This window comes from Plasmodium malariae (genome assembly GCF_900090045.1).
Source record: "Plasmodium malariae genome assembly, chromosome: 14".
NCBI lineage: Eukaryota > Apicomplexa > Aconoidasida > Haemosporida > Plasmodiidae > Plasmodium > Plasmodium malariae.
This window is the reverse complement of record NC_041788.1, coordinates 3,374,665-3,402,115: the sequence shown is the minus strand read 5'-3', so window position 1 is coordinate 3,402,115 and position 27,451 is coordinate 3,374,665. Positions and strand designations below refer to the sequence as shown.

General features: G+C 28.5%; 6 protein-coding genes and 1 pseudogene across 6 annotated transcripts, besides 1 other annotated feature; 4 read left to right on the top strand and 3 right to left on the bottom strand.

Annotated features, from left to right (window-relative positions):
* Positions 1–2,058: 2,058 nt before the first annotated feature.
* On the top strand, positions 2,059–4,386 carry PmUG01_14082900 (conserved Plasmodium protein, unknown function; the record flags this gene model as incomplete). Its single annotated transcript, XM_029008429.1, has 1 exon — positions 2,059–4,386. One exon carries the CDS (start codon positions 2,059–2,061, stop codon positions 4,384–4,386), a length of 2,328 nt encoding a protein of 775 aa, XP_028864720.1.
* Positions 4,387–7,292: 2,906 nt separating this feature from the next.
* Positions 7,293–10,292, top strand: LRR12 (annotated as a pseudogene).
* Positions 7,293–10,292: a sequence feature (leucine-rich repeat protein, pseudo).
* An 873-nt stretch (positions 10,293–11,165) lies between these two features.
* On the top strand, positions 11,166–12,734 carry PmUG01_14082700 (cutA, putative; the record flags this gene model as incomplete). The annotated part of the gene is made up of 5 exons (XM_029008428.1): positions 11,166–11,396; positions 11,653–11,745; positions 12,020–12,118; positions 12,242–12,274; positions 12,675–12,734. The coding sequence occupies 5 exons, from the start codon at positions 11,166–11,168 to the stop codon at positions 12,732–12,734; spliced, it is 516 nt and encodes a 171-aa protein (XP_028864719.1).
* An 867-nt stretch (positions 12,735–13,601) lies between these two features.
* Positions 13,602–14,015, top strand: PmUG01_14082600 (conserved Plasmodium protein, unknown function; the record flags this gene model as incomplete). Its single annotated transcript, XM_029008427.1, has 1 exon — positions 13,602–14,015. The coding sequence occupies one exon, from the start codon at positions 13,602–13,604 to the stop codon at positions 14,013–14,015; it is 414 nt and encodes a 137-aa protein (XP_028864718.1).
* A 1,002-nt stretch (positions 14,016–15,017) lies between these two features.
* Positions 15,018–18,828, bottom strand: PPM4 (protein phosphatase PPM4, putative; the record flags this gene model as incomplete). The annotated part of the gene is made up of 2 exons (XM_029008426.1): positions 15,018–15,047; positions 15,472–18,828. 2 exons carry the CDS (start codon positions 18,826–18,828, stop codon positions 15,018–15,020), a joined length of 3,387 nt encoding a protein of 1,128 aa, XP_028864717.1.
* A 2,625-nt stretch (positions 18,829–21,453) lies between these two features.
* PmUG01_14082400 (conserved Plasmodium protein, unknown function) lies at positions 21,454–22,194 on the bottom strand (the record flags this gene model as incomplete). Its single annotated transcript, XM_029008425.1, has 2 exons — positions 21,454–21,541; positions 21,656–22,194. The coding sequence occupies 2 exons, from the start codon at positions 22,192–22,194 to the stop codon at positions 21,454–21,456; spliced, it is 627 nt and encodes a 208-aa protein (XP_028864716.1).
* Positions 22,195–23,064: 870 nt separating this feature from the next.
* On the bottom strand, positions 23,065–25,002 carry PmUG01_14082300 (conserved Plasmodium protein, unknown function; the record flags this gene model as incomplete). Its single annotated transcript, XM_029008424.1, has 3 exons — positions 23,065–23,145; positions 23,511–24,590; positions 24,937–25,002. 3 exons carry the CDS (start codon positions 25,000–25,002, stop codon positions 23,065–23,067), a joined length of 1,227 nt encoding a protein of 408 aa, XP_028864715.1.
* Positions 25,003–27,451: the final 2,449 nt, after the last annotated feature.

Sequence of the window (27,451 nt, the reverse complement as noted above, 5' to 3'; positions counted from 1 at the left end):
ATTGGAATATATACTATATTGGAATATATACTATATTGGAATATATACTATATTGGAATATATACTATATTGGAATATATACTATATTGGAATATATATTATATTGGAATATATATTATATTGGAATATATATTATATTGGAATACCTATCAAAATATGAGTTTATAAAAACAAAATAGAAGCATGTGCAAGATCAATTTCACTATGCTTCTGTACGGTAGCATTATTTTTAATAACTATTATTATTACTATCGTACTTCTCTCTTTTTTTTTTTTTTTTTCTATTTATTTATTATTATTTTTGTTTTTTTAACACATTTCTTATTTAGCGTTTCGTTTTTACAGCATTTCGTTTATTTATTATTTCCATGTACTATAACTATATTTTTGCTAGCGTGTAAGTAGTGTTAATGTAATAAGAAATACATATACCGTATGACATATACCGTATGATGCATTCCTTATGATGTATTCCGTATGATGCATTCCGTATGATGCATTCCGTATGATGCATTCCGTATGATGCATTCCGTATGATGTATTCTGTATGATTTATACTGTATGATTTATACTGTATTATTTATACTGTATTATTTATACTGTATTATTTATACTGTATTATTTATACTGTATTATTTATACTGTATTATTTATGCTGTATTATTTATACTGTATGACTTATATCGTATGATCTATTTTTTTTAGGAACGTAGATGTTATGCATGTTTTCGTTACCAGCAGTAAAATATGTGTATAACTGCTTTTTAGCAATAGTTAATCTCATTAATAAAAGCATACATAGTATTTTTATTTGTGTATTTTAAAAAAAATAGGCTGATGGTTATGTGAAAATTTTGCTTTAAACATACATCCATGTTGATACATTAAATTCTCTATATGATTACATGTGTAATAACGTATGGCCATGTATATGTGCTCATACATACAAAAATATGTGCAAAAATACATATATATATATACGCATATAAAGATTCATACGCACCACCTATTTAAATACGTACATGCATTTTAAAATATAGAAAAATGTATGCGCATTAATTGTATATATTCACACACATCTATAATGCCCTCAAAACTTCTGCACCTTACATATTAATATAAGTCTTTCAGTTAGTCATATAAATATACGTGTGTATATGCCAGTACGCTCTTATATGCCCATCCGCCTGTATATACGCATACGTGTGTATACGCCCATGCATATGTTCTTATGCTTATGTGAACAAAATCATGTTACATTGACATACGACAGAACCTTTTTGCATCATTCGTGTGAGCTCTGTAAAATACAGTTTTATATGCATCAACATTTTCCCCTAAATGAGTATAAAAGAGTAAGTAATGAGAGCACAAGGCAAACAGCGAAAGAAGAAACATGTTTGACAATTAGTAAAAAAAGAGAAAAAAAGGCTCAAAAAAGCAGAATAATTTTAAAGCCACACTAATTTTAAGCCAAAATAATTATAGGCTAAAAAATGTTTAAAAGTAAAAATAATTAAAATATTTTTTTTTTTAAATTAACATGATCTTGAGAAAGTAAAAATGATGTGTTCCTTTCCCTTTAACCTACTTTTCAGAAAAGAAAAGAGAGGAAAAGCGGGCGCATAAACATTTGTGCATATAAAGAACTTACACATGTGCATGTACATGTATATGCATACATGCATATGTATATGCGTACATGCATATGTATATATATATATATTTATTGGTACATAGATACATACATATGTATGTATTGATATATATTGATACGTATTTATATATATATATATATATATATTTATATTTGCAGAGCATTTGTAAGTGTGTGTGTGTGTGTATATGCACATTATTATTTTTTTTTTTTTTCCTTTTATTTTTTCTACTGTATTTTTTCTTCTTTATTTTTTCTTCCTATTCTTTTTCGTTTTTTATCGTTTACCGCTCCCATTTGTGTGCTTATTTTTTTTTTTTTTTTTTTTTTTATCTTTCCCCTACCCCTCACGTACGATATTCACGGCACAGATAAATAGTACCATATGTTAGAGCAGCACAATGAAGAAGCCAAAAGAAGAGCAGACAACATCTGATGAAGATAAATACGAAAAGTACTCGAGGGAAAAAGAGGAAAAGGCGCCTAATATGATAGATGCCCCATCAGTAATATCATCTAATACAGATGAATCTGTTTATTTTGTAAATTATAGAGCTGTTGTTGTAAAAACAAAACAATATTATGTAACTCAAAATTCGTATTTACTTTTTGGGGATGTATTTAAAATATATAATTTGAAAGGTGAAATAAAAAAAATTCATGCATTTTTTCCAGGGGATGAAAATAATCTTGCTGATACATTAATTATGTTAAAAACGACAATAGTAGCAGTAACAACATCAAAAGGGGAAGCTCTAAGAGTTGCTGATGAGATAGAAATGATATGTAAAATTTGTCATAAGAAAAGAAAAGCTACTAAGTTTTCGATTGAAGGTTTTTTAAGGAAAGTTCGATGTGATACATGTAGAGTTAAACCTAGAAGTTTAATAAATAAAACAAATAATGGGAAAAAATTAAACAACTTAAAGAGTGAAAATGTTGGAGACCCACCGAATGGAAAGAAAATGAACATGCCATATGAAAATACGGGTTGCACTACGAATTATACCACCGGACTAAGTAGTAATAGCAATTGCGCAAATGGTTGCAGTGGTAATTGCAGTGGTAATTGCAGTGGTAGTTGCAGTGGTGGTTGCAGTGGTAATTGCAGTGGTAATTGCAGTGGTAGTTGCAGTAATGGTCGTAGCGGTGGTTGCATCAATGGATGTATCAGTGGTTGCATCAGTAGTGGTGGAAACGGGGGAAGTATAGGTAGCATGGGAAGCGTTGGCAGTGTTGGAAGTATCGGCAGCATCGGAAGTGCCGCAAGTATGGTAACCGTTGGAGGTGTTTCCAATGTGGGTGCCTTCAACACTAGTGAAAATGGGAATATTAATCCAAATTGTGGTAGTAGTACAGGAAACAACGAAGTAAATATGAACAAGTTACGCATATGCACGTACAATTCTAAGTTCAATAATGTAAATTCTTTACTGAAAAGTAGTTGCTACATCCCAAACAACACCGATATATGTAGCACATCTAACATACCAGGTGTTAATAATAACAGCCATTCCGATCCACATGATTGCAAAAATGGAGATGAAATTATTTCTATGATTATTGAACTCATTAAATACATATCATGGATGCAAAAAGCATTAATAAGAACAACCAAAGGAAATTATGTAACAGACCATTCTGAAGTCAACATTGAAAAAACGTCAAAAGTTGTTCACTCAGCACAATTGTTATGTAACAAATTGTTAAGACAAAAGACCCTAGTAGAGCAAACCAACGGAAATTTAAATTTTTCTTCTCTGATGCATGTCTACCCTAACAACAACTGCAAGAACAGTGCCAACAGTAGTGGCAACAACAGCGGCAGTAACAATAGCAATAACAATGGCAATACCAATGGCAGTAACAGTGGCAATACCAATGGCAGTAACAGTGGCAATACCAATGGCAGTAACAATGCCAGTAACAGCGGCAATAGTAGAAGCAGTAACAGCAACAATAGTAGCATCAACAACCACCCGAATAACTTCTGCCTAAAGTACTCCAACTTGTATGAAGCAAAAGTGAACACAATTAATAGATCAAATAGCCCCGTCTTCAACAGTTCTAGTTCAATTAATGTGTTCAACAACATTATAAACCAGAATAGCATAAACGTTTCAAACAGTGGTAGCGGAAGCAGGAATGCGTCCGCCGGAACATCTAACCATAATAACGGCGGAGTTGCTAGCGGTAGTATTAATGTCAACAATAACAGTGGCAGTAATGGAAGCAGTACTGGTGGTAGTAGTAGGGGCAGTAACAATGGCAGTGATAGTAACAGTAAGGGGTATAATATCAACGGCTACAATAACAGCAATGGCGGTGATAACACATGCGGTAGTAATGGAAACTTAGATATAGAATCGATAAACCATTTCAACAATATGAGCTCAAATATTTTACCATACTACTCTAATACTTGTCAACTTAATTGTCTTCCGTCGTCGTCTTCATCAAGAAATTATAATAGAATTAATCCTTTCATTAAACATCAAAATAATTATTTGTGTCGAAGTAATAAAAATGAAAATTTTGTTAACCTTGCAACAACAAAAGATAGCTATTATAATGATAAACAAGATACTGTATTCTCGACCTTATCAAAACAATATAACTCAAATGTAAATATATCCTTTGCAAATATTAATAATTCTGTTTCTAATTTTTATAGAACGGTAACCAAAAATTATAATTTAAGAGATACAATTTTGAATTTTGAAAAGTAATACACCACTTAAGTCCAAGCACGCACACATGTATAAACGGGTGGGTATATGTGGAATCTTACTATTATTATTATTTTTTTTATTTTTTTTTTTTTCTATCCTTTTCTTTTCTTTCCTTTTTTTTTTTTTTTTTTTTCTTTCTCTTTTCCCTTTTTTTTAAATTAATAAAATGGCTGTTTTTAACCTGTGGCCCCACGGATTTTTAGTGCATTTTTAATTATGAAATTTTACAAGTTTTTTTGTAAAAAAAAAAAAAAAAAAAAATAGATAAAAGAGAAAGAAAAATATCAATCTTTGTCTTTCATTTTTAATTTTTCACCGTAACTTTTCTCTTCGCCCCTTTGTTTTGAAACTTGTTTAAATTTGCACACGTGCCCGTGAATAGATTTATGACTTTACCTCCTCTGCATTTTTACTCCGTGCGCAAAGCATGTGCAATGTGTACAAGTGTATATATTTGTTTATATATATAAATACATATATATATATATATATATATATATATATATATGGTATGTGTTTATGTGTTCGTATGCGCCTACGCATTTTGTCAATGATTTCACTTTTGCTTCACATCCCAGCAGCGAACCTTCATTTGTTTATATCCTTTGATGAACTTTTTTTTTTTTTTTTTTATCTTTTATTATGCCCCATTTGTCCTTTTACTTATTTGTAATTTTGCCCCAAACTGATTAAACCATTTTTTATTTTTCCTACTCCTCTGCGTATGTATAAACGTGTGTACCATATGCATATGCACAGTCAGTTATAGCATGTAATGGGGTACCTTTTATATTATCATTTGTGTTAGCAGATCACAGTTGTAAACATGCATATACAAATATGTAATGATTTATTTATTTTTAATCGCTTCATTTTTTCTTTTCTCTTCCTTCCTTCTTTTTTTTTTTTTTTCAATTTTTTTTAATTGTATGCTTTAAATATTTAAGCTACGAAATAATGGACAAATAAGTTGGTTCATTTTGTATCTTCATATTTTGTATACATCAGTACAATTAAAATAAAAAGTAAAAAACTAAAAAATAAAAAAACAAACCAAGAAATAGACAGGCATACTAACTATAATAAAATACTTCCTATGTACCCCCGTTTCTTGAACATATCACACATTTTTTAACAACCCTTTGCACGCTTCATTATTCTGAAAAGAAACAAACTCTTTATTTTTAATTTAAAATTTTTTTTTTTTATTATCATTATTATCTTTATTATCTTTATTATCTTTAATTTACATTTTATTTGCGAAATAAAAGTTGTACAACTCATTTCCATCCATTGAGCACTTTGCATTCTCTAAAAATGTAGGAGTGCAATTTTTCCAAAACATTAATCTTATTTTTACTCTTTTCCCTTTTTAAACTAATCTTTGCATTTTCTAGCTATCATTTAAAAATAATAAAATAAAAAAAATAACATGGATCAATGCAAGGAAAGAAAAAGGCATGGAAAGACAAGACAAGACAAAACAAGCTAAGACAAAATAAAGTAATAATGCGAGATATCGTTGTAAAATAATACAACAAAAAGAGAGGCAAAGAAAAATATTCTTCAAACGAATGGGAAAAAGAAAAATGGTTAACAACTCAACAGACAAGAATGAAATTCAAACCATTCCACTGTTTCCTTGTTCGTTTGTTCCTCTTTCTATTTTATTATTTTTATTTTTTTTTTCCCTCCACCTCTTGTAAGCTTTATACTCCCAAAATATTCGGGCACAAGCAAAATTGCTTTTACACGAACATATTTTTTTCTTTATTTCCTTACTCATTTGTTATTATAGCTAAGTGACCATATATCTGTATCATTATATACACATTTAAAAAAAAAAAAAAAAAAAATTAAGTCCCTGAATTTGACATTTTTCAAAAATTTCCTCAGTCTACAAAATTTAAATACTCATTCAGTTTCACCTATCATGTTCATATTATTTGATCTGTTACCTCTTCATTTAATTATCGTGTTCTCCATAATCCTTAATGCTACGTTTTTTTAGTACTTTCCTGGTATATTAAGTTTTCCTATCCCTGTACTCAATGTGTTTATGCTTCCTTTACTATTACAATTTATCACATACATATAAACATATGCATACACTTGCATATACAAGTAAATACTGGTATATATATACGTATGTGGGCACTCCCCTAGGCATCCCTTCACTTTTCCAATATTAACACCATGCCATTTAAATTTTTTGGATATAAATTATTTAAACGCTTTTGCAAAAAAAATGCACGTGCTATGTACTTCTGATCGGGCAAATAATGATAAAACCGAAATGAAGCAGAGTAATACACAATGAAGCAGAGTAATACACAAGGAAGCAGAGTAATACACAATGAAGCAGAGTAATACACAAGGAAGCAGAGTAATACACAATGAAGCAGAGTAATACACAATGAAGCAGAGTAATACACAAGGAAGCAAAGTAAAACCAAAGATAACAACACAACAAGGGCAAGTTGCCGCAGTAGGAAAAAAAATAAAAAAATAAAATAAATATTTAAGTGTAAAATCTCAAAATATATGTAATGAGCAATTTTTTCCAACATATATTTTATTTCCCTTCGATGAAAAATAAAAATACTCCAAAATTACTGTGGACCTTTTTAGTTTCTACATTTCATTTTTTATTTCTCTCAGTTCTTTTTTTTTTTTTTTTTTTTTTTTTTTTTTGATTCTTTTGAAAAAAAATTAAGTTTGTCGAAGAGTAAAACAAAAAAAAAAAAAGAAAGAAACCCATATTACATCCAAGAGGGTGAGCATTCGTACATACTTCCATACGTACGTACATATGAAACCATTTGCACTACTACCCCAACACCACCTCACATGCCTCCCCTACGTTGGCTTATAAAAACAAAGACAACAAACAAGAGCCAAAGATGAATCGAAGCGATAGCGCACACAATATAATATTACATAACACAGTTATTTGTTCTTCTAACCCTGTACTAAATAAAGACGATATAGCAGATTTTGTTTCAATAATGAATAATCGAAAAGAAATAGAGAAAGAACAAAATGGGAATGCAAATAATTTAAACTCAGTTAAGGAGATACAACTGAATAGTATAAATATTAGTAACTGGGGTTTGTTTATTCTCATCCCCTGCATTTTAAGGAGCAGAAGCCTCGTCAGGATAAATTTGTCAAACAATAATTTAACGAACGTTAGAGTAAGAGAAAAATGAGCACAGGAATGGGTATATTTATGTGTATGTATGTATATGTATGTGTACACTGTGTACTTGTGCATAATTCCACTCGATATATACACGAAAGTGAAGAGTAAACGTATATAATCCTCACATAAATGGGCTCTTTATATAAACCGCATACTCCCCTAAATTCTTCTTGCTCGTCCATCCTCGAAAATAGCGAATTAATATAAAGTGTCTACATATACGTATATGACCATACATACACATATATATATATATATATATACTTAAACATACATATATGTACTTACATTTATATATGTCATATATTTATATGCACATATATTTGCGTGCACCCCCTTCCCCCCCCAGAGATCGTATTTACTTCCTCCACATCCCCTTCATTTCCATTACATATCTCTCATTAATCTTTATTTTTTTCAAAAGGATAGTGCTAAAATACTGTCAAAATGTTTGAATTATGTACCCTGGTTAACTTCCTTAAACCTGTCAAATAATCTGATAAAGTGTGAAGGCGGTATTGCAATTATTGAATAATTTTCCCCTCTTAGTTTAAATGATAGAAAGAATTCTGACTAGATAGATGAACAAAATATAGATGCATACTATTATTCATGCAATGATTCCCATATGAACGCTGATCAGTATGAAATGTCTTGTACTGAACAAAAAGATGAAAAGCAGAAATATGAATTAGACTTATCCGACAACAAGCTAGGGATAAACTTCCTTATAAAATTAAGTGAACTAATTGGGAATAATAATAATGATAAGGGGAACGGAAAGAATAATGAAAAAGGGAACGGTAAGAATAGTAAAAATAATAATAGGAACAGTAAGAAAAAAAATATATACGTTAATTCTTAAAAATACAGGCATAAATGACAAAGCTATATTTTATTTTTTTCAAAAATGCAAAAATGTTGAAGTTTTAGATCTCTCCCAAAATAGTATATCATCTTCTTTATTCCATCAACATATTCAAACATTATTTAATGAACAAACCAATTTGACAGAGTTGTACTTGTCCAATATATGTTTCAGCCGTGATAATATACATACCCCTGACTATGGAAATTTAACTTTGCTAGCTCTAGGTAAATGTTTAAAGAAAGCAAAAAATTTATCTGTACTATCTTTTTCAAAAAATAATATAAATAATGATGCTTTTAATTCTTTTTGTTCTTTTCTAAAAAATGATGAAAATAAAATTAGAGAGATCGACTTTTCCAGTAACCATATAACCAGCCTTGACTAGTTAGCAAACGTCGGCTGCTTAGCCAGCCTTGTTTGCTCAATCACTCTAAACTCCCCAAATGAACGTTTACAAACTAAACGTTATAACACATCGTTACGTATAATAAATGTGTCTAATAATAAAATTACCGACGAGAATATTAAGTCCTTTTGTTATGGTACTTTGTCGAAAAACCTAAATATATATGAATTATCTTTATCCCACAATCTCTTATCCACCAAAGCATTGCGTTTATATTTCAGACGCATTAATTGCACAGGCAAAACTGATTGAGGTATGTACTAACTATGAACGTGTTCATGCGCAGGGGGGCTACCCATCGTTCATATCTTCTCTTCACGCGAAAAGGAAAGCCTGGCAAGAAGGTTAGGGGAAAGAAGGCAATGGGGAAGAAGATGAAGCAGAAGAAGGCCAAGGCAACATAGTAGAAGATACACAAATCGCTCATCCACATAGCCTACTTTACCCCGGATCTAGCACATTATCTAGTGCCAGGAAGAATAATAACACATATACAGTGAATCCAGTTTACAGCATGTCCAACAGTTCAAACGAAAATGCATCAAAAACATTTCATTATAAAAATGCAGATAAAAATAAAACAAATGAACTAAAGGAATTAATTTCGAACAGACACAATGATGAAAATAATTTCTTCTCTTGCACAGGATTAACAAATTTTAACAGAGCAACAGATATAACAAAAAAATACATATTTACAAGAATAAAGGAAAAACTCCATATATCATAAAAATGAATAAATGTACAACTTTGTTGATAATACTAATTGCATATCTATTAATTCCTTTAAAGGGTTAAAATTTCTTAACTTATCTGGTTGTCCTATAAATAATGATGGCATATATCTTATAAATTCTTTAAAAACATCCTATTCTCCATTAGAATATATAGATATTACCTGTTGCCATGATTTATCTGATCAAATATATCAAACGCTTACAACTCTTATGAGTAACAGAGCATATAAATTCTTAAAGAACAAAAACATGCTTTTTAAAGATTTACCTCTGACTGTGCATGGAGTACCACCCGCACTCATTCCCCTCAACGACTCCAATGATAACACGGATAAGGAGAGCCCGGGTATAAGGGGAAAAAAAAAAAGAAAAAGAAACTAACTATTCGTAATACTGCCCTATAAGCTGCTTATATTTCGGCATCACCCTACACACATGCAATACCTACAAAAATATTTATTTATGGCATGATTGTGTAACTTGTAGAAGTTCCTTCTGCTTATCCGTTTTTATAAGCCATTTTTCTTTCTCTATCCATTTTGTATTTTTATATATTTATTTATATATTAATTTTTTTTTTTTTTTGTTTTCTTTGCAGAATCGGCATGATGGAATTACAAGAAGGACGATCAGAGGATTCCGCGAGATCAAAAAGGGGCGGAAAAAAAGAACGAAGCAAAATAAATTGGAGCTATATAAAACGAAGCAGAACAAACCACACGAAAACACGACACAAATTTCCAAATGCAAATAGGCTTAAAGTTCTACAAGATATATACATTTATGCCCGCTCGAAAAACAAAATAATTGCCCGATTTAATGTATGCCATTTTGCACAAGAAAAACGAGGAAACACATTTCGCTACTTTCATAAATTTGGAGCCATCGTTTTATTTCTCATATATATATATATATATATATATATATATATATATATAAATATATATATATAAATATATATATTTACAATTTTCGTTTTTGCAAAAATTGTGTGCATGTCATCGCGGATAGTTAAAGCGAAAACTCAGCAAAGGCTATATATATACGTACATGCATACTTAAATACATGCATACTTAAATACATGCATACTTAAATACATGCATACTTAAATACATGCATACTTAAATACATGCATACTTAAATACATGCATACTTAAATACATACATACTAACATACTAACATACTAACATACGTACATACGAACATACGTACATACTAACATACGTACATACGAACATACGTACATACTAACATACGCACATACGAACATACGTACATACTAACATACGTACATACGAACATACGTACATACGAACATACGTACATACTAACATACGTACTTAAATAAATACATACTCACATGCTTATGTATAAATGTATGAGTATACGTTGAACATCCCAGATTAGCAAAATTGTAAAATTACAAAATTACAAATTTGTTTTATTCATATTACGACCCTTGGAACAGTGTACCAATTAATTTATCTTTTTTTTTTTTTTTTTCTTTTTTATTCCCTTCTTAAATATATTAATGCGTGTACATAATATTTTAATAATGTTTATTTCCCTAACAATTGTAGCAAAGAAAAGATGTAATAAACATTTTCGGGATTCCTTTTTCATAAATAATATATTAAAGCGTAATTTACTACTTAACAGTTTCTCCTATAATAGATACAACTGTACATCATCCCAACGATTAATACCATCTAATCAAATGGAGAATAATAATACCTCTTTTGTAGCTGTATATGTTACAGCTCCGAGTAAGGAAGTTGCTGAAAATGTACAAGGAAGAAAAACAAAAACAAGTTTTAATTAAAAAAAAGTAAAAACTGAAATGTAAAGAAGTCAAGAAAAATTAACACTAAAAAAAAAAAATAATAAATAAAATTTGATGAAAAAAAAAAAAAAAAAAAAAAAAAATTCCAACAGTATTTACAAAAATAAACATAAATAACATCGTAATAAATCCAAGTAAAACTGAAATTCACATATCGATATTTCCATTAACTTTTATTTTACTTTTCCCGTCCGGTTAGATTTCCAATATTTTGTTAAAAGAGAAGTTAGCTAGTTGCATAAATATAATTCCGGGTGTCCATAGTATGTATCACTGGAAAGGAGAAATAGCTGTACGAAGGATAATAAAAAAAAAAAAAAAAAAAAAAAAAAATAGAAAAAACATACACACCCACCTATACACACACATGCATACTCAAACTTTATAAGCAAAATAATGTAATTTATTATCTAGGTCTTTTTTCATTCATGTATTTTTTGCATATATACTTTGTTGTGCTTTATTTTGTACACATTTTTACTCGTATGTTTTTCCTTTTCTCTCTTTTATCTTTTGCCCTTCTTTATTCCCTACGGTACCAAATTAAAACGTTTGTTTCACTTTAGCGGGACAACGAAGTCTTAATGATGATTAAAACAAAAAAAAATATGTTCGACCAAATTGTATCCATGGTAAAGTTAAATCATCCGTACGAGGTGCCAGAGGTATATTAAGAAGAAGAAGAAATAGGTTCTTTTTTTTTTTTTTGTTTTTTTATTGTTCCCCCTTACATTTTGTCATTTTTTCTTCTCGTCTATTCACCTACTTGTACATTTTTTTTGCTTCAGGTTATTGCTGTTCCAATACAACATGGGAGCAAAGTTAGTTGAAACGCATATCAATATATATCCTTCATTGGATGAATTTATGCTGTTCAAAATTATATATTCGCGCGCACGTACATTCAAGTGTATATATATTCATATGCGCGTATACTCAAATGTATATTTGTATATATACGCCAACCCCCTTGTATGAGTATTTTTACGTGAATTACTCGAATACCATAAGAATGGTTGCAAATTTTCTGTGCAAAATATTTCATAAAAAAGCATTTCAAAATAGCATATTTTAACAAAAGTTCTAAAATGGCTAATAAATCCCCCTTTGTTTTATGCAGCTGTTTATGTATATATATTTAAAAAAAAAAAGAAAAAAAGAAAAAAAGAAAAAAAAGCACCATGCATTTTTACAATTTTTCATATAAAATTTTTTCTTCAGGATTATCTTGACTGGGTTTCAAATTCGGTGAAGTCAGTGGAAAATGAAAAAGAAAAGTAACACAATGATATATAAACTGTCTTGTGTGCAGGGCGAAAAAACTGTTTGTCATATTTTTCTTTTTTTTTATTTTGCATACTTATATAATTTTATTTATTTTGCGTATTTCACGAATTTTACCAATTTTTTTTGATTTTTTTTATTCAACTTATTTTATTAATTTTTTTCATTTTTTCATTAAACTTTTTTTATCTTTTTTTTTCATTAAACTTTTTTTATCTTTTTTTTTCATTAAACTTATTTTATCTTTTTTTTTCATTAAACTTATTTTATCTTTTTTTTTTTTTTTATTTTGCTCTTTTATTTATTTTCCCGTGGGAAACATGACTGTAAATTTTTTAATGCATATGTTGGTGGAAACAATATATACATTTAAGTAATAATTTAGAGGCAATATCTTTTTTTCGTCCACTCTGAATTTACTCCATTTTTAAATTATGTTCTTCTATTTTGTCCATTTCCTAATAATTTTAAATGAATTATATTTTTTTACTCAACTTACCAAAAGAGGAAAAATGAAAATTTTATGTCCAAACGATATTAAAAAATTTGCAAATACGAGCTGCTCGCACGAGTACATGCACTATACGTATTAAAACGTGTGTACATACGATCTACATACATATACACTCGAAAACGTGAACTCAACCGTGAACAGAAGCACAAACGGAAATACGAGAGGAAGTACAAACCAAAACACGAGCGGAAGTACAAACGTGTAATTATAGAGAGCCGTGTTAGTAGCAGTAGCACTAAGATCCTCTCTTGCGCATGTGACTAGTAGCACCTATGCCGTAGAACCCTTGTCGAGGCACAGCTCCGTTTATTCAAAAATATAGGCAAACAGTTGTGCATACGATGAAAAAGATGAAAAAGGAAATTTTAAAATTCTTATTCCTCGACTTAAAAAATAATAAACAATCATTAACAAACTTTTATAAAATATTAAACAAAGAATATATATGTGGAGAAATACATAAAAATTTGCTTTTGAATCCTGATGAAAAATCCTCTTTCCTTTATTTTGAGATAAGACAGAATGATGTAATACTTGGATTTAAAGACACAAATAATCAGTTATACCAAAAATTAGTAAACATAAAAGATAAAAAAATATTTGGCCAACACAAAACAAAAAATGAAGAAAATATTGCCAATTTAATTAAAGATATAAAAAATTATTCATATATACAAGGAGGAGCATTAGTATCATTTCATAAAAAGCTACTTAAGGATTTTATAACTTTACAGTTAGAGAATTTTAAGGAGATAGGAGAATGAGAAAATAACAATCTAATGGGGATAAAAAAAAAAAAAAAAAAAAAAAAAAAAAAAGACAAATTAAAAAGTGTAATTTGTGGTTAATAAAAATTTCCCAAAATTTTGTCCCTATATATCCAAGTGAATTATACAAAAATACGCATTGTTCATACGTATGTGTGTATATATGGGCAAAACAAAAAAAATATATATATATTTATACATACATATACATATATTAGTACTCGCATATATACACGTATATACATACATATATACATACACACATATATACCCGCAAAACGTTCTCTTCAAGTGTAAAACCATTGCAACCAAATTGGCAAAAAACAAATGATAAATATTAAATACAACAAAAATTAACATGTGAGGGGAAATAAAAAAAAAATAATATAATAAAAAGGAAAAGAAAAGCAAAGAAACGAAGTTATATCTCAGAGCTTTTTCCTTTTATTTCATCATTATTTTTTAATTTTTTCAATTTATTTAAATTTTCACCTTTACAACGAAAAGAACAAGGTAATATCAGCTAAAAAAAAATGCTGCAAATGTGTGGTGTGTATATATATATATATATATATATATAAGATTGAACAGTATATAATTAAAAACAAATTCTTAATTTTTTTTCTTTTTAGGAAAAAAAAAATAAAGTAGAATGAAGTAAAATAAAGTAAAATAAAGTGAAATAAAACAAAATAATGTAAAACATCGATTTGCGTTAATTGCTTTATAATAATGCAAAAAAAGCCCCGTATTCTTCTTATTCCTCTTTATTTCACTTTTTTTTTTTTAATTTTCTTATTATTTTTTTTTTGTTCCAAATTAACCATATAACGTTCGCTCACTCCACATTTTTCTTAAAATCCGAAATTGCACGTTGTATATAATGTTCTTTAACGAAACTTGTTCTATTCCATTTTTCAAAAAACATTTTAATGTAAAACTTGTGCTTACCATATTTGTCCTCCAATTTTGAAAAGTTTTTAAAAGTACCTGAACGGGTCAGAATATTTCTGAAAACATGTTAATGTCCTGTACAAAAAAAATAAAATAAAAGAAAATAAAAGAATAAAAGGAGAATAAAATGGGAGTACAAAAGGAATAAAATGGGAGTACAAAAGGAATAAAATGGGAGTACAAAAGGAATAAAATGGGAGTACAAAAGGAATAAAATGGGAGAATAAAAGGAATAAAATGGAGAATAAAAGGAATAAAATGGGAGAATAAAAGGAATAAAATGGGAGAATAAAAGGAATAAAATGGGAGAATAAAACGAATAAAATGGGAGTACAAAAGGAACAAAATGGGAGAATAAAAGGAATAAAATGGGAGTACAAAAGGAACAAAATGGGAATAAAAATGGAAAAAAAGGGGAATAAAAAATGATATAATAATGCCCACAAATCTATTCACCCATGCAACTAAAATTTCCTAGCCTGTTTAAATGTGCTCATACCTCCCCCTTGGAATCCTCGTGCGCGATATGCTCCAAGCTAGCATTTTCGAGTAAATTGCTAAAAATATCCTTTCTCCAATAAAAAAAGATGACTGTGCAGGTTTTGTCGTCCGTGGATCCCCTTCTCGTTGCTTCTTTGACCACTTCTTCTGCTGCCTCTTCAGGTTTTTTATGTATATTTTTCCAAACAATATCAATAATTTCCTTGTCACTTAATACATTTAATATTCCATCAGTAGCTAGAACAAGAAAAGAGTCCATATCAAAATCTATTGTATAAACACTAATAAACGGTTTACATAGAACAATTTTCCTGGGTACTTTGTATGATATATCCCCAAATGATCTGGATGTTGATAAAGCTAAAAATGTCTTCTCTTTACTTTTATTATTTTTATCTTTATGTTTAGTAATAATTCTATTTATACCATTAATATTTGCTATTATTCCTCCGCATTTTAATATCCTCATTCTTTCTTCTTGTAAATCAGGTTTATGGCGTAAGGACAATTTAATTGGTTTTTTATTATGACAAATTAAAGCCCCTGAATCTCCACAATTTGCACATAAAACTTTTAAAGATCCATCATCATCTGGACCATATATTAGTACAACACAAGCAGTTGAACCATCCTTATAATCATATTTTTTCGAAATTTCAATATAATTCTTATCAGTCATATCAAACCCTTTTATACAACTATCATACAGTGCTCTTATTTCAACACTTAAATCATTTAATCTTGAACTTTTTTCTTTAAATTGTTTTTTACATGTTATTAAAAACGACTGTCTAAATTTTGCAATCAAATTTGTTTTTAAATGTGTCATCACATATCTTGCACAATTAGATCCACCATGCCCATCAAATACACCACTAAAGAAACATAACCCATCACTCTCAGAAACATGGTTTAAGTCTAATATATCTTTTGTTATATAAAAATCTTCATTTTCTCCTCTATTATGATTACCTATTTTACTAAAAGTTCCACATACTAAATCATCTTCTAATACCATACTGAATTCTTCAACAGTTTCATCGTTCTGTTCTACGGTTTCCATATCATTTGAAAAGCTTTCATTCATTGTATCCCTTTTTTCTACATAATTCTTGTCATACATATTTTTATCTTTACTTGTTCCCCGTTTGCTAATGTTGTTCTTACTGCTTCGACTGTTGTTCTCTACGCTCTTACCATTACAATGCTCACTACTACTATTACCACCACTGTTACTTCCATTAACTCTTACACCATTGCTTCCATTCATGCTACTATTAAAACTATCATTCATACTACTATTCATACTGCCATTTACACTTTCGTTATTACCACTCTCACCCCTGTACAACTCCTGCTTAACATTAACATTAATGTTAGCATCTTTTCTACAATCACCATTGGAATAGAACTGTTTACAATCCTCATACTTTTTGTCATGATCTTCCACAAAATTATTTGCCTCTATTTCATCAGAGCCAGTGTTTGCATTTTCTTCAAACGAATTTTCAAATTTCAAAAATTTTCTATTTTTTTCAAAATAAATTTCTTGGTTGCTAATATTAAAATATAGATTGTCCTTAACATTGTATAACCATTTACATAATTTATGCACATGCCAGTCTTCATTTTCATTAGCCTTAAACCATTCATCCTTACGTTCTTCATAAATCGGTGGGAACGTTATTTCATCTATCATATTTTCACATTTGATACTTGTCCAGCTAATGTTATGCTCTTGAGGAATGGACGCATCCAGTACGTTCTCCTCCTTAGTAACAGGATTGTTATTGGTGGTACTATTACCGTAATTAGTATCGTTTTTATTATTGATTCCATTCCAGTTCCCACTATGGCTGCCATTACCGTTACCACCACTAATACCACCGCTTCCTCGATTACCTTCATCACGAGCAATGCTTAACGTTTGCATCGAACTAATATTCATTTTCTCATGCGTAAAATCGTTTCCCTTATGATGCATAATATAGTTATCATAATTAGTCGTACAATTATTAGCATTATACGATTTCTTTTCTTTTTTTACATGTTCATGGTAGTTTCCCTTATTTTCAACTGTTTCCTCCTTCTTATATTTCATCAATTCATCAATATCCATTTCATCAAATTTTTTCAAATGATTTTTACAATAAATTAGAAATTTGTCGTTTTTTGAATATTCAATATACCCCTCACCATGGTTATCATCATGATCAACACCATCGTCATAACCATCACCACCATCATCAGCATCCATTTCATACTTAACATAAGTTTTCCCTGTATCATCTTCTTTCTTATTTTTCATCATATACGCCGCTAATCCGTCTGAATTTTCAAATGATCCTTTCGTTTTATATTTTTTCGTCTCCCTCTTTAAATCGTCATTATACACCGTTAAACTTCTTTTATTTTTATATTCCATATTCGGACTGTCTGTTACAGAACATTTTTTAGATGTATCTTTCATTATATTATTAAAAGTTTTGTGTACTAATTTATCAATAATAATATCATTAATTCTTTTGTGATACCCCTTTTTCATTATGTTCATGTTTTTACATTTTTCATTATTTTCATAAATTTTCTTGTGTATATTATTATCATCATTCTTGCAGTTTCTACTCCTTTCATCGGGCATATCTCTTTCAAATTTGCATATATTTTCTTTCAAGTAACTATTGCCATTATCGTTGCCATTGTAATTGCCATTATCGTTGCTATTGTAATTGCCATTATCGTTGCTACTATTATTACCATTACTGTTATTGCTATTATTGCACTCTAACAATTCATCCTTATTTTCTATTGTTTTTTCTGATGGTACATCCCCTGAAGGCACCCTTTTCAACTTGAACCTCTGCCCATTATTGTGTACTCCACTATTTTCATCATAATCGTTTTTGATATCATTTGGTTCCTCCCTATGTTCATCGTCCTCCCCTTCGTCTTCTTCCTCGGCTTCTTCAATTGCCTCTTCTAGTTCCACCTTTTCTTCCTCTTCCGTTGCTTCATCCCCTTTCTCTTCGTCTTTTCCCTCGATTTCTTCATCAATTGCATCTTCTAGTTCTTCCTTTTCTCCCCCTTTCCATTCCACCTCCATTTCTTCTTCTACTACCCCTTCCCCATCTACTTCCATCTCTTTTTTATTCACTCTTAAGTTTTCCCCTCCACTTTCACAATAATAGTTTTCCCCCTCGTAATCAATTGGACATTTGTCCTTATAAGCAATTTTTAAATTATTTTCTTTTTCGTCTACTACTACTCCCTTTTCCACAATACTGTTATCATCACTTAAATTAGGGTTATTGTAGTTTTCATTTTTTATTTCTTTTTCTGTATTATTTGTTATCATACTTTCATATTATTTTATATTCATATGTTTTCAAAAAAATTTAAATGATTGCAAAAAATGTTAGTGGGTATGTTGTGTATACGTTTTCAAGCTTTGTAGTGCGTACGGAAGTATTTCAAGGATATCTACGTACATAAGCACATAAGTACATATATACATGCGTACATATATATATAAAAGTCCTTACATGCAATACATATATATGCATATATAAATATATATATGTTGTGGGACTATAAAAATATAGCCTTCCCTTAATATATCAAACGTAAATTAAACAGTATATATAAATAAATATATATATATATATATATATATATATGTATATACAATATATGAACAAATAAACGGATGGATAGGAGAACGAACTAATGAACGAACAAATTAACGACGTGCATAAATTATTACATAAAAAAAATAAAAGGCGTTATAACAAATTTAACCTCTGCATTTATTTTGTATTCTTTTAGTCAAAATTTTCTACAGTTGAACGATTGAAAACAAATTACAAAAAAAAAAAATTTTTTAAATATTAAAATTCTGCAAAATGAAGAAAAAAATGAAAATTAAAATTATACAAACTAAGGAAAAAAAAAATGAAAAAATATTCAATGTAATGTTTATACTTACATAATATTATATATATATATACATATATATATATATATATACATATATATATATACTACATACTGCATAATGAAGTGTGAAGTGAATTAACATACGTACAGAGCAATTTTTACCGTAAATTTATCATAAGAATATTGCAGTTTTTATATAACGCAAATATGTAAATTGGTAACACGTTGTTATAAATGAAAACTCATAAACAAAATATAAAAATTTGTATATATTGGAACAAATTGTAGAAGACAAAAAAAAAATGGCTATATAGAAGGGAAAAAAAAAAAAAAAATAAAGACTTCAGTCAAAATTTAATTTTACTAAAATTTTAATAAAATGAATCTAAATTCACTAAGGATGAAGTAAAATAATAAGGATGCATATCTATAAAATATTTGGTATATCGTTTCATGCATAATATATTTACGAAATGAAGAAAAATGAAAACGTACAAACCATATAAAACATTTGTGCTATTATTAAAGTTTTCTGTCAAATAACGTAACCCCTTTTTTTTTAAAGTTTTAAAACCTTAAACATAAAAAGGAAAAAAAAGGGAAAAGAAAAGGAAAAGAAAAACAAAAAGAAGGGAAAAGAAAAGGAAAAGAAAAAAAAAAAAATAAGAAAAATGAAAAAAAAAAAGAAAAAAAAATTGTAAATTTAAGATATTCAACTCAAAGCTTTTAATTTTTTATATGTAAAGAAGTTTTGCGATGTTTGCCTTTCCCCTCCTATTCTTTTGTTTTATATGTACTACAAATGGTATTTTCTTTTGCAAAAAGGAAAACACTATATTTGTCTTTTATTCGTAACGATTTTTTTTTTTTTGTTTGTTTTACCTTTTATAATATAAAATTCTGTCCTCAGGGGAATAATGATACGCTTTTGTTAAATCATTTACATATATACATACATACTTACATACGTACTTACATACATACAAACATATACGTGCATTTGCTCATACATGGACGTATGAAAATTAATGTACACTTTTCTGGGGACTAAATTTTGAAGCCTCTAACCTTCTTTCCACATGAACAAATTACTTCTCGACAGCAGAATAAATTTCGTTTCTTGAGGATTATTATTCGAAGTATATCCTTTTTTAATTTCTTCTTCTTCTTTTTTTTTTTTTTTTTTTGCATACAAATTTATAACTACAAAAATGTTATACTAACACATGTATTCATAAAACAAATTTTCACTTGATGTTTGTGCAAAAGTTGTCAATTCTTTTTGAGGGTTATAAAATACTATAATGGAACGAGTCTTTTATTGAAACAGCCGTTAATGTTTATTAAATAGCTTCTTCATAATTACAAGAAACTACACAAATATTTTCTGATTTGTCATTAATATAGATAAGTGATCTCTTCTAGGGCGTCTAGAAACCGTAACGTTATCTTTGGATGTTATATATGTACATATATGTACACATATATACGCATACTACCGTTTATGTACATATAATTTAAGCAAAAACTTACATGAACAATTAAGAATTAAAAAAAAAAAAAAAAAAAAAATATGCACATGTCAGCTAGTTCAGGAAAATCTGAATGATGTACAAGAGTGCGAAATGACAAAATGGGACAGAAATGCGTAAATAAATATATATATATATATATATATGTATACCTATACGATTAAGTTTCTCCAAAGCTTAACAACTGATGAGATCATTTTGAAGAAAAGAGAAATGAGTAACTTCGACTCTTAACACTTCAGATATTACCATTTACGGAAAAAGAGCCCAGCTAGCTATAAAAGTGTGAATGTCGGTGTGTAAAATATAAGAAAAGAGATAAATAACATAATTAAAAATAAATTAAATACAACATAATTTTTTATTTACAAACATGGCTTAAATATTTAATTGTAAAATAAAAATATAATCTTACTTGATCGCCATCTTTTTCTTGTATATAAATGATATGTTTAAATGCATACATGCATACGTTTACGCATAAGTACATGTGGACGTACGTGCATGTTTTCCTATCGCTTCTCTCTTTTAGTTATGTCCTTTAAACACGATCTTCCATTTTTTTGCTTATCATTCGAACTTATGGAAGAATCTGAAAAACTGATCATACATGAAGGTTAATAAATTGTACTTCGGAAGTATTATGCAAACACACATGTAAACACATGCACATGTACACGCATGCAAACATATGCCCACTGGAATTTTGTTTACTCATCGTCCTCATCGAGAAATAATGGTTTAAAATATCTCATGCTGTTTTCATAACGCCTTAATTTTTCACCCTGTAAATTACCATATCTTAATTGATGATATATAATGTCTAACGGTTTAATGCACGTTTCTTCATCCGTTTCGGTAAAAAAGGATTTATCATTTTTACTACTAACAGAGGAGTATATTATTCGTTCAATATTTTCATTCAAGTAGTAATTTACATTATTTTCAAAATTATTATAAACATCTTTGTATTTTCTCATCTTATCATCATCATCAATATCGTCGTCATATTCCTTTTCTGCTCCATTTGCACAGCTTATTACATCCTTAATTGAGCATACGTCATCAGAAACACTGTCATCATATTGCTCTATGATATTAGAATCAAAAATTTTTTCTTTTTCATGAGCAGGCCTTATTTTTTTTCTTTTTAACTTCTGCAGTACTTTTAAAAGTTCAGCTTCTATATTCATTATGGGTTTATCCCTTTCTTTTCTTCCCTTGTCCTCCTTTCTCTTTTTACAAATAATCATAAACAATGTTGTAGGAAATATTGCAGGGAATATTGTAGGAAATATTGTAAGAAATGTTGTAGGAAATATTGTAAGAAATATTGTAGGAAATATTGTAAGAAATATTGTAGGAAATATTGTAAGAAATATTGTGGGAAATATTTTAATTAATTGCACATATATGTATTCTTACAATATAGCAGTCAAAATAGCTGCCATTTCACACACACTTACTCTTTTTTTTTTTTTTTTTTTTTTTTTTCGTTAAGCATGCTTTAAACATAGCAAATTAAAGAGTCATTAATATATTCGTTAGCATATTATTGGGGTTTACGTAATAATATATATTTAAAAATGTTTACTATTTTTAAAAGAATATGTTGAAAACTTATATTTCTATATTGACTGTACATTATCAATATATGTGTATACGAAATAAATTAAATATTACAAACTTTGATTTAAAAAAATAAAACGCAACGAAAATAGTTCAAATATAAGTGGAGGAACTCATATTTTTACAGTATAATAACTGTTCAAAATTTCATGATAATATGAAAAAAGGATGAGCTTTTAACAAATTGTATATTCAGGTAAAGAATATATATATATATATATATATATGAATATATATAAAATTCTAATTATGATTTTATAAAGTTTTTGTATATATTTAATTTGCAGTATTCCTTTTATACTTATACTTCCTCTATATGTAATATGTATATGTGTACATATGTGTATATATATGTATATATATATATTTATACATACGTTAACCGTCTATATACAAAGGCATCCCAGTCAATGGCATACGCATAAATGCTACTCATACACACATTTATATGCATATAAATCCATTACTATAAGCACACATTTACTATGTTAATTCTACGAATCCTCATTAAAGGATGCGATGTTAAATTTCCTTGTTTTGTCGTAATTCTTCATTATACTTATACCACACATTATCTGCAGAAAAGGAAAAAAAAAAAAAAAAAAAAAAGAAAAGAAAAATGAAAATATAAACGAAAATATAAACGAAAATATAAACAAAAATATAAACGAAAATATAAACAAAAATATAAACGAAAATATAAACAAAAATATAAACAAAAATATAAACAAAAATATAGGCAAAAATATAAACGAAAACGAAAACAAAGTTGTATCCATTTTGAGTTTATTAAAATGTAATACTAACACACACAATCGCGGCAGTGAAGAACGCGCTTACACGCATAAGTATTCATGCATGTGTAAAAATATTAGCGTATGCAAGTCATGTACATATGTACGTATGTACACACGCATGCACGTATGTACATAATTCAAACCTCCGTAACGTATACTATAACAGCCAAATCGGGGCTACTCAAATTGACATTATAATTATTTCCTATACAATTGTCTAACACTGTTAGAACATCCCTTTTTAATAGTGTTTTAGTATTAGAACATTTATATATAAGTGCCCAAGTGACTTTCTTTTCAGAATCCTTCTTTTCCTCATTAGTAATTACACCTACTCCATTCTCGTTCGTACTACAGTCCTCATCTCCATCTTTTCCCTCTTTTCCACTTAGGTTTTCCTTGTTTTGTTTACTAATGCTTACTTTATCGCTTCTTACTTTTCCATTTATGCCTATCTCATCTTTCTCAGCATTTTCCTTGTTGTTTATGTCAAGTTCTACCTTTCTCTTTTTTCCTTCTTCGCTAGATCCTTCTCTTTTCTCATCCCCCTGTACTTCTTTTCCCTCATCTAGTTCCTTTTCCCCATCTATTTCTTTTTCCTTCTCTTCTTTCTTATCTCCCTCTCTTTCCTTTACCCCCTCATCCTTTTCCCCCTCTCCTGCTTCAACCTTTTCGCCTGACAAGTTCAGAATTTTCATCAAATGATTAACGGTAAAATGTTCCTGTACACACATTCCATTAGAAAAGTTTTTCCGAATCAAAGGAAGAACAGCTTTAATAAAAGGTGATATATGCGGCTTACATATACAATCTAGAGGAATAATTTTACATATATTTCTTAATATATATTTTTCTTTTTTATCATTCGCTAAGAAAAATATGTCATTAACAATTTCAGATGGAGTTTTATCATTCACATAATTAAATTTAATAAAAGTATAATTTTTTATAATATTTCGAAGGGGAATAAATCTATTATATTCACTGTTTTCTTTATCAATATCATTTTTTAATTGTTTTTCTACAAAGCTATTTTTCCTATCAACATCTTCTATTTCCACATTCTTGTCATCGTTAATTTTTATATCTGCTCTATCAAAATTATTTGGAAAATTTAATTTTAAAAAATGCAAAAATTCTTTTATACCAATGTTCATCTTTTTATAACTCACTGGGGATATCAAAATTCCTTTGCACTGGGTGTTGACATTTATTTTTTGTCGCTGCAAAGGTGAACGGTACATGTAACGCGCGTGAACATGTTTATTCATGGAAGTTTGTATGCACAAATAAATCTTTACATGATCATGTATGTAAATATATGTATACATTTATAGCTTTATATGTGAGAAGAAAAAAAAATAAATTGCTGATGTTATAATATATTAACACAAATATCAAAAAAAAAAAAAAAAAAAAAAAACTTGACATCAATTGCAAGCACTATTTCACGCTGCTTTTAACTGATCAGCCGTTACACAAACATATGCGTGTGAATAAATATATATAAACATATATTATTAACATATGAACAGTAACTGTCAACATGCAGTAGCAATAAAGTCATACCTTAGCAGTGTGTCTGCTCCCCTCATAGATGTACTGGTTTGTTCTCTTCGTTTTTCTATATTCCATGGTCACTTGACATAAAATTGAGAATACCAAAAATTTGTGTAGGATTCTTATTTTTAAAAATAAATCTTTTAAACAGTTTTAATAGGCTTATATATCTCTATCTATCTATGTATAAGTACGTATATAACTTGACTGGCGTCCTGTGAATAAGGGGTAAACAGTGGTTACCTATTAAGTCAATTTAATACATTTACGCAAATACGTTTAACATATATGCATTTGTTCAGCTTAAAGTACGTACGTACTTTTGTTTAACGTATATATGTACATTCGTTTAACGTATATATGTACATTCGTTTAACGTATATATGTACAATCGTTTAACGTATATATGTACATTCGTTTAACGTATATATGTACAATCGTTTAACGTATATATGTACGTTTGTTTAAGGTTATATACAGTGCCTATATTTAATATTATTAAAAAAAAAAAAAAAAAAAAAGCTCGAGGAAAAAATGAAATAATGTAATAAAAAAGGAATAATCTACTCTCGCTCTCAAAAGTATGAACACAGGAATAATAAATATTATTTCAAACTGAAAAATGTTCTTTTTTTTAAAAAATAATATTTAAAACGTAAAGGTTTAAAAAAAAAAAAAAAATTATAAATAAAATAAAAAGAAATCATATAAAGGAAAATAAAATAAAATAAAATAAAATAACAAACATGTTAACATACTCTTCAGTTGATACCTTTTTTTTTTAAATGCATTTATGTGAGTCTTATTAAAAAAAAAAAGAAAAAAAAATCTCTTCACTCAAAGGAACCGATATAGAGAAATTTATTGGAAAAGAAGAATTCTGGCCATTGCTTTTTGCTACTGTAGTAATACATTTATATATTAAATATTTATGTAGGTATGTATGATGCATTTATTTACGTATTATGCGTACATATAAAAATGCAAATGACAAACTGCCATCTTCTTAAGGTTAAAGCGGAACTCGTATAATTACCACGAAACACATAAAAGGCAGGTGACTGTTTTTTCTTAAAAATTTTATGAACAGAAATTTATACAATATTACTTAAATATTTAGTGAGAATAGTATTCCCCAAATTACAGATACGTTAATTATTACTTAGGAAAAAATTTAATTTAATATCTATATTCTTGTAATTTCAGTTTAACAAAATAAAATAAATTAAAAAATAGAAAATAAAAGATAATAAATAATATTGTAATAAACAAAAAATAGAATATAAAAAATAATAAATATAAAAACAGTAAGAAGGCTTATTTTGTCATCAAAGCACGATAGATCACTATCAACGTGTACTGTGAACCGTCCTTTCGTTGGCAGCTGCACGTTATTAAAATTTGCTGTATTGGCTAATATTGCTAACCTTTTACATTATTTTTTTTTTTTTTTTTTTTTTATATCAAGTCGTTTTTTAGCTATTTCTCTATAAGCATTTGTTTTTAATGACTTAATATTAAATTACGCTTTTCCTTAAAAGAGGACATTTAGTTACTTGAGGTATACGATTAATAGTTGCTACATGCTACACATGTATTGGTGTATATATATATATATATATATATATATGTATACATATATGTATATATGTATGTATTTATTTATGAATATGTATCTGTATGCGTCCATGTACTTGTGTTTTTTCCCCTGCACGTTTTGACTCCTTTATGAAATATCTTTTTATTAAGAAAAACCTATGAATAGAATTAAAACATAAGAAAATAAGTAAATGATGTGCGGACTTTTTCATGCGTTCATTTTTATCCGGTTTGCTTAATTATGGTTACCCCTTTAACATAAAAACATACGTCGTCGAAAAATAAACAAATAAATAATAAATGTGTAAACAACGAACGAGTAAACAACGAACGAGTAAACAGCGAACGATTAAACAAACGAGTAAACAAACGAGTAAACAAACGAGTAAACAAACGAGTAAACAAACGAGTAAACAAACGAGTAAACAAACGAGTAAACAAACGGTTAAACAAACGGTTAAACAAACGAGTAAACAAACGAGTAAACAAACGAGTAAACAAACGGTTAAACAAACGATTAAACAAACGAGTAAACAAACGAGTAACAACGAACGAGCAAAAAACAAACAAATAAAAGAATTGAAAATAAAGCAACTGGGCAAAAAACGGAGATACGCGAAAAGGAGAGAGGAATAGGAAAAAAAAATAAAAAATAAAAAATGAAAGTTCACATAAATTATAATAGTCATTTTAAGGAAAAACTTTGTGTAGCATATTCTATTCTGCGTAAGGACTAGACACTAATCGTAATGGAAGAGAACAATAAATGCATGTGAAGTTATCCATATATAAATACACCCACATACATCCATGTATATGCTCCGAGGTGTATACTATTATGTGTAAAAATACATACGCCTACACGCATTCGTGTGCCCCCAACCCTACCTCATAATATGTATATACATACGAATTAAGTTGTACA